General features: G+C 49.6%; 2 protein-coding genes across 2 annotated transcripts in view; one reads left to right on the top strand and one right to left on the bottom strand.

Moving 5' to 3' along the window:
* Positions 1–7,970, bottom strand: part of LOC132592788 (maestro heat-like repeat family member 5) — a 141,490-nt gene that overhangs the window by 22,623 nt on the left and 110,897 nt on the right. The gene's annotated exons all lie outside the window — the stretch shown is intronic.
* On the top strand, positions 2,196–6,165 carry LOC148683058 (ciliary microtubule inner protein 2B-like). The gene is made up of 2 exons (XM_088660187.1): positions 2,196–2,415; positions 5,776–6,165. The coding sequence occupies exons 1-2, from the start codon at positions 2,348–2,350 to the stop codon at positions 5,960–5,962; spliced, it is 255 nt and encodes an 84-aa protein (XP_088516313.1). The 5' UTR covers positions 2,196–2,347; the 3' UTR covers positions 5,963–6,165.

The raw sequence follows: 7,970 nt of genomic DNA, 5'->3' as shown, positions 1-7,970 counted from the left end.
CCTGCACATTGCCCTGATCTTTTCCTATATATATATATCATCACAGCACATCACCCTGATTTTTTCCTATATTTATCATCACAACAGCCCTGCAAGGGAGGCCAGGCTGAGAGGCAGAGACTGCCTGCACATTGCCCTGATCTTTTCCTATATTTATCATCACAACAGCCCTGCGAGGTTGGCCAGGCTGAGAGGCAGAGACTGCCTGCACATTGCCCTGATCTTTTCCTATATTTATCATCACAACAGCCCTGCAAGGGAGGCCAGGCTGAGAGGCAGAGACTGCCAGTACATCGCCCTGATCTTTCCCTTTTTCTCTCTCACAACAGCCCTGCAAGGTAGGCCAGGCTCAGAGGCAGAGACTGCCAGCCCACTAACCCAAATTTCTAAATTCCTTTATATGTCTTTCCAGGTTTCCCCATAATTACGTATCTTTAAATATATTAAGACTCTTAGTTCTCCCTTCCAGCTCTATGATTCCATGATCTAGAGCTGCAGTTTTCGGTCGTTTAGTTGACTGAAAGAGTGCCTTGTTAACCTGAGGCACTTTTGAAAGATTGCATTATTTTAAAGTGAAGTCCTTCTGAAAGAGCCTGAGTGGTCGATGCTCCTGGAGAGATCCTGTCTCTCGCCTTCTTTCTACAAAGGAGTGTGCAGAAGCTCCACCCTAAAAGAACCTTTCCCTTCTCCCCTTCCCAGAATGATTCTTGAACCAGTTAACTAAGCAATAAATCAGCAATCCTACCACTAGGCACGCTGACCTCAGAGTAATCCTCACTGAACATAACAGGGCAGCCCAGGGCCAGAGTAGGAATTGAGCCTAGGAATTGTGCCGTGAGCGGGGAGCCCTCTCTGCTCTGCACCCTTCAATCACCTTTGAAGGTGACCCGGAAACTACAACTAATCCGGAATGCGGCAGCCACACTGGTGACTGGGAGCGGCCGCAGAGACCACATAACACCGGTCCTGAAAGACCTGCATTGGCTCCCAGGACGTTTCCGAGCACAATTCAAAGTGTTGGTGCTGACCCTGAAAGCCCCAAACGGCCTCGGCCCAGTATACCTGAAGGAGCGTCTCCACCCCCATCGTTCGCCCAGGACACAGAGGTCCAGCGCCGAGGGCCTTCTGGCGGTTCCCTCCCTGCAAGAAGTGAGGTTACAGGGAAGCAGGCAGAGAGCCTTATTGGTAGTGGCGCCTCCCCTATTTCAAGGAAATAAACAACCATATCACTTTTAGTAGACATCTGAAGGCAACCCTGTTTAGGGAAGTTGTTAATGTTTGATGTTTTATAATAATTTCAATATTCTGTTGGGAGCTGCCCAGAGTGGCTGGGGATGTATCTATGTATGTATGTATAAATTAAATAAATAAATATATTATTATTATTATTATTATTATTATTATTATTATTATTATTATTCCAACAATGGGCAAGGAGAAGTATTGCAGGTAGCCGGTGGTGGCCCCCGTCTGGGGGCCCAGATCTTGGTCTGAGGCTCCTGGCTGGCTGGCTGGCTGAGTCTTAGGTGGGCAAGCAGGGCATGGGGAAGAGGGAGGGAGGCCAGGGAAGGTGGGCTCCTCCTTCCAGATGATCCAGGTCCTTCAGAGGATCCACTGTGATGAGGCTCTCCCAGAGATACAGCACCCAAGGATCCCTGTCGAGTTTGCACGCTGCCCAACTGAGCCCAGTCTGCTGGTGGGGGCATCCAAGGGAGGTGCCCTCAAAGGTCCTGGAATGACCCTGAGACTGGTCCTGGGTGGAAATGGTCCCTAAAACTGGAAGGAGTCCATGGAGCACAGGGTCATCTCCTGCCTCTGACTCACAAAGCCAGAGTGTAGTGGTTAGACAGAGTTTGGGGCCCGGGACCTGGGAGAGACCAGGGTTCCAATCCTGCCACTCGGCCGGGATGAAGCCAGGCGATTTGCTGTTCAGAGGTGGTTGTGCCGGCGGGCTCCCTGGCACGGCCACTTTTCCCTTGAAAAAGATCAGCGTGAGAACAGAGGACATTCTGCCCAGGGCCATAGGAGGAGTCTAGGGCTCAGATGGCTGGGGTGGTGGGCACTCGGATGCCTGCCTGGCACCTTGCCCACTGTGTGCCACCACCCGTTCCCCTTCAGTAGTTGCTGCGCCTGAGCTGAAATGACACAAAGACCAAGGGGCCAATGAGACTCCCCTACTTCCCTTCCTCCTCCTCCTCCTCCCAAGCTGGAGGGGGGCGGGTGTTGCTTGCTTTTGTCCCCCTGCCTGGCAGGCCGGCTTCAAGTTTCCCTGGGCACAGGCTCCACCTCTTGGGTTCCTGCCCTTCCAGACCACACAGCCAGCACCTTCCCGAGAGCAGACACGGTCATGGCTACAACTTTGGCCCCCAAGGCTAGCCGGATTCTGATGACCCCGGAGCCACACTACATCCCTGGGTAAGCGCAGAGGTAGCAGCCAGCAGGCAGCCCAGGACAGAAGAACTTCCTGGGAGCCCCGGGAGTCGGGGGACGGTCCTTTCTCCAGCAGGCTCTCTTCCTGCGCATGAGGATCAGGCTATATGCCTGTGTCTCTGCACACCCTTGAGGGTGAAAAACTCAGATTGCGAAAAGACAGATGAGCAACCATGACTTGTCTACTTTTTATCTTATGTGCCTCTTTGTTGCTGTTGTTGTTGCTTAAGAAAAGTGTTGGGTGAATAACAAATACCGTCTTTTTCGCTCCATGGGACGCACCTACGGTAGTATTTAGAGGAGGAAAACAAGGGGGGGAAATTGCTTTCTTGACTTGTCCTAGGCATAGCAGCCAACTCCTAGAGGCATAGGTGCCTCCCCCCCCCCAATTAAATATTTGAGGAAGCTTCTTTTGCAAAGGGGGAGAGCTCCATTTTTTAAGGATCAGCTCAAAGTTGTGCAGCTTTTTTTGCAAATGGGAAAAGCCCGGTTTTTTTGGGGGGGGAGTGTCAGTTCAGAGTTGTGTATCTTTTTTTGCAAAGGGGGGAAAGCTCCATTTTTTAGGATCAGCTCAAAGTTGCTGAGTTTCCATGCAAAGGGAAAAAATCCTGTTTTTATGGGGTTCAACTCACAGTTCTGCAGCTTCTTCTATAGGAAAGGAAAGGGACCCATTTTTACAGTTTCCAGACAGATAATCTAATCAGCCAGTCACATGTCTCCCTCTGCAGACAACAATTGAAGTCTAGGCAAGGGGCTGGGAGGGGCCGGGAAGGGAACTAGCTCTCTTATCTCCCTCCCAGATCTCTTGCAATCAGCTGCTGAGCGGGTTCCTTTCAGTGCGCTCATTCCCTCTTGTTAGCCTTTAGCTCTTTCTTTATAAAAACAAAACACAATCTGCCTTTAGCCCCAGGGCAATTCGGCTCCAGGGACCACACATTCGCTCCATAACACGCACAGACATTTCCTCTTACTTTTTAGGAGGGAAAAAGTGTGTCTTATGGAACGAAAAGTACGGTAATTCAGATCTTCCTGCAACAAAACAAACTGTTCTGTGTGACTGGTGTTGGATCCGAAGCTGGAGCTGGAAAGGTTGAAGGTGGGGTGAGGTGGGCGTCTGGGTTGCAAATTCGTGAAAGAAAAGCTCATTGCAAGCCATAGCGCTGAGGTCCTCGGAGCATAAGACAAGCCAGTCCAGCACCCTGAACTACAGAACTCTGGCCAGAAGGGAAATTGGGCTGGGCTGTGGCCAGAGGGGGCCATTTGAATACTCAAAGCACTTGACTCAGGGAAAGGATTCATGGAATCATATAATGGTAGAGTTGGAAGGGAACCCCAGGGGTCATCTACTCCAACCCCCCTTCAATGCAGGAATCTCAGCTGAAGCATCCATCCGACCTCTGCTGAAAAACCTCCCAGGAAGGAGAGTCCACCACCTCCAGAGGGAGACTGGTCCACAATTGAACGGTTCCTGGGAACTGTAGGTTTTGGCTGGGTCACTTCATTGTCTTCATCTTAAAGCCTACTTTCTCCTCATTTAACTCAGCGGTTCACACCCCTTTTGGAGCCACCCCCTCTTGTTTGCATAAACTCATCCTCAGTGCCCCCTACTCTGTAAAAATGCACTATTCAGAAGAGTGATTTGCACACCCCACAAAGGAAGAGAGCAACACAGTAAAATTCAAAGCATCATCAATCCATTGCACATTTCTTCAAAATCTAATTTAAATGATGCAGTTGAATTAATTCAACAACACTGGTGAATTTGACCCAGTGCTAGCAGTTTGCAAAGTCCTTTTCACCTGCAGTGCATCCAAGTCCCAAATCGCTGGCCAGTTAGAGCATCTCCATGGGTGAATTTCTCCTCTTGACCGGCAGGGTTCCTTCCTCCAGTTGCTCTGTGCTCTTTGATCAAATAGAATACAGAGGATCAGGACCATTCTACCATTCAGTGGATTTGTAACTGGCTGACTGACTGAACCCAAAGGGTGCTCATCAATGGCTCCTCCTCATCCTGGAGAGAAGTGACTAGTGGGGTGCCACAGGGTTCTGTCTTGGGCCCAGTCTTATTCAACATCTTTATCAATGACTTGGAGGATGGGCTTGAGGGAATCCTGAGCAAGTTTGCAGATGACACCAAATTGGGAGGGGTGGCTAACACCCCAGAGGACAGGATCACACTTCAAAATGACCTTAACAGATTAGACAACTGGGCCAAAGCAAACAAGATTAATTTTAACAAGGAAAAATGTAAAGTACTACACTTGGGCAAAAAAAGTGAAAGGCACAAATACAGGATGGGTGACACCTGGCTTGAGAGCAGTACATGTGAAAAGGATCTAGGAGTCTTGGTAGACCACAAACTTGACATGAGTCAGCAGTGTGATGCAGCAGCTAAAAAGGCCAATGCAATTCTTGGCTGAATCAATAGGAGTATAGCATCTAGATCAAGGGAAGTAATAGTACCACTGTATTCTGCTCTGGTCAGACCTCACCTGGAGTACCGGTACTGTGTCCAGTTCTGGGCACCACAGTTCAAGAAGGATACTGACAAGCTGGAACGTGTCCAGAAGAGGGCAACTAAAATGGTCAAAGGCCTGGAAACGATGCCTTATGAGGAACAGCTTAGGGAGCTGGGTATGTTTAGCCTGGAGAAGAGAAGGCTAAGGGGTGATATGATAGCCATGTTCAAATATATGAAAGGATGTCATATAGAGGAGGGAGAAAGATTGTTTTCTGCTGCTCCAGAGAAGCGGACACAGAGCAATGGATTCAAACTACAAGAAAGAAGATTCCACCTAAAAATTAGGAAGAACTTCCTGACAGTAAGAGCGGTTCGGCAGTGGAATTTGCTGCCAAGGAGTGTGGTGGAGTCTCCTTCTTTGGAGGTCTTTAAGCAGAGGCTTGACAGCCATCTGTCAGGAATGCTTTGATGGTGTTTCCTGCTTGGCAGGGGGTTGGACTGGATGGCCCTTGTGGTCTCTTACAACTCTATGATTCTATGATTCTAGGACCAGAAATCCCCCATTTGGATGGCAGGCCTAGTCAGGGCACACATGGAACCAAGGCACCTGGTGACTCTTAGTGGGATGTCAATGGCTACTTGCCAGAATGGCGAGGCTTCATGCCAGAAGCAGCAATGCTTCTTCCAGTTCCTTGGGGCCAGAGGAGGGGAGAGGGCTTTGGGGCCTGGATCCTGTTGGTGGGTTTCCCATCGGGGCATCTGGTTGGCCACTGTGAGAACAGGATGCAGGGATAAATGGGGCCTTGGCCTGATCCAGCTACGGATCTTTTGTTATATGATTGCTATGTTCCCTTGCCCCTGATGCTCTCCTGCCCCCCTTGCAGCTACGGCGGGTACTGCCCCCGTTACAAGTTCATGCTGGGCCAGACTTATGGGAAACTGACCTCGCAGCTGCTCACTAGCCCCGAGGTGGATCACTCTGGCCGGCTGCTCCTGCAGCCCAACTGCTCCCCCAGAAACACAGAGGAGCCTCCGGAGCAGAACGAGAGCGGAGGAAAGCTCCCCCTGTGAGGAGTAACAAGTAACCAAAGAGTTAACTGTGTACTGTAGCATCTGACCACTGAGGAAGATATCATGTTACAGAATGTACCAGAAGTGTTTCTGTATGTATCAGTTGGTTTCGTTTCTGCCTGGGAGACGGTCGCAAGATGTCTGCGCTCTCACCAGGTTGTTTGTTATTTTCTCTCTAGAATAAACTTAAGTAGTTATTAGAACACTTTGGACTCTGTGTGTTCTTAAGAGGCTTTTTATCCAACGGCTATACAAGCTTTCGCTGTGTGAGAAGAAGAAGAACTCTGCTGTGTGTGTTTTACTGCCAGCCCGGATCTACGGAAGCAGAGAAGCGCTAGAGAAAGCGCGCTGGGCAAATAATTAGTGGCTCCTAATTGAGTCATAAACAACTCAACGGAGCCCTATACCCGTCACAGGTTATGGGAGATAAGAGGTCCTGAACCTAATCAATCACCAAAGCAATAAAAGGTGATTGCAGCTGTAAAAGCCTTGGAGAAAGCCGGTGTACAAAGCTAGCTGGGAGAAACCTGTTGTTTTGTAGTCGGCAATTAACAGATGCACTCGCTAGCAGAAAGACCCTGACCCTGAAGGCTGGGATCCGCAGTCTACCCGGAGGAGCAACGTCAGCTATTCTGAGTGAGTACACAGACACGGAGCCCGGGGGTGGACAAGATGGCGGAGCAGCTACAGGAGTCATTTGTCGTGCCGTTCCAGAGGTTGAATGGCGACAACTATGCAGAGTGGAGAGAAAGGGCCAGAATGTGGTTGCTAGGAAAGGATTTATGGACTTGTGTGTTAAATCCTCCAATCCCTGTCGCTGATAATTCAGCAGCTGAAGCACAGAGGTTTGCAGCAGAAACCAGGAAAGACAATAAGGCTCTATGTGCCATTGCCATGAGCTGTGATGCTACGCAACTGCCCTATGTGCAAAATGCTGAAAATGCCAAGGAAGCCTGGGACAGTTTGGAAAGGGTCCATCAGAGAAAAACAGCTGGAGCTAAGCTGCATGCTATGAGGCATCTCTTTGAGTTGAGACTGAGACCAGGGCAACCCATTAAGGAGCACATTGCCAATGTGATTGATGCATTCCATAAACTGCAGCGGCATGAGCTTGTGTTCAAAGAGAAGGAAAAAGTTTATATTTTGCTGTCTAGTTTGGGAAACGCCTATGAACATTTGTGTTTAACATTTGAGTCAATGCCTGAAGCTGAACTCACGATTGCTTACGTTTCTGGGCGTTTGGCGGATGAGGAACTGAGACGCCAGAAAGAATCGGCTGAGAAGGGGGGCCGTGGGCGCAGAGAAGCCAGTGGGGGTGCAGTAAAAAGCACTGAGGAATCCACTGTGAGTGCGTGCGCAACAAGGCTTTGCTATCGGTGCCAGCAGCCTGGGCACGTAGCGAGATTTTGCCCAGCTCCGGAAGCAGCCAAGGTCACTCAGCCAGGTGCCAGGCAACCCAGCGGACGTGGTCGTGGGACCAGCCAGCAGCGCCGAGGCAGAGGATGTGGGAAAACTCCAGATAAGCCTGTCAGCCATCTTTCTGCTGCCTTAGCAACGGTTCGAAACAGAGGACAGGACAGTTTCACTTTTATTATCGACTCAGGCAGCAGCCATCATCTTGTACCACCTTTAGGACAGATCCTGAACTGCAGGCCACTTGAAGATGAAAAAAGCCTGCATCTTGCTGATGGTTCTTCTGGGACAATTAAAAGCAAGGGTGTTTTTTTATATGCAATGCTTAGACACTAACCTTGATGTTTATGTTGTACCAGGCATGGAGAATGGTCTTTTAAGTGTGTCTTGCTTATTGCGTGAGGGCTTTGAAATAAGTTTTGCCAATGGTGTTTGCAAAATTGCCAGAGATGGGGCTGAGCTGGTAAGCGTTACTGTTGGGTCTGATGGTCTGTTTGTCCTAGATGGGAGGGGGCAAGCAGGTGGAAGTAACACTGGTGATGCTCAGGCTAAAAGTGCCAATACTCCAAAGGGCACAGAGGGCGCTATCCATAAG

This window comes from Zootoca vivipara, unplaced genomic scaffold (genome assembly GCF_965207765.1).
Source record: "Zootoca vivipara unplaced genomic scaffold, rZooViv2.hap1.1 HAP1_SCAFFOLD_29, whole genome shotgun sequence".
Classification (NCBI taxonomy): Eukaryota; Metazoa; Chordata; class Lepidosauria; order Squamata; family Lacertidae; genus Zootoca; species Zootoca vivipara.
The sequence above is the reverse complement of the archived record's forward strand: the minus strand, read 5'-3'. Positions and strand labels throughout refer to the sequence as shown.

Coding starts and splice junctions, on each gene's coding strand:
- LOC148683058 (XM_088660187.1), top strand. CDS start 2,348: ATGGCTACAACTTTGGCCCCCAAGGCTAGCCGGATTCTGATGACCCCG. Junction 2,416..5,775: donor GAGCCACACTACATCCCTGG/GTAAGCGCAGAG, acceptor CCCCCCTTGCAG/CTACGGCGGGTACTGCCCCC.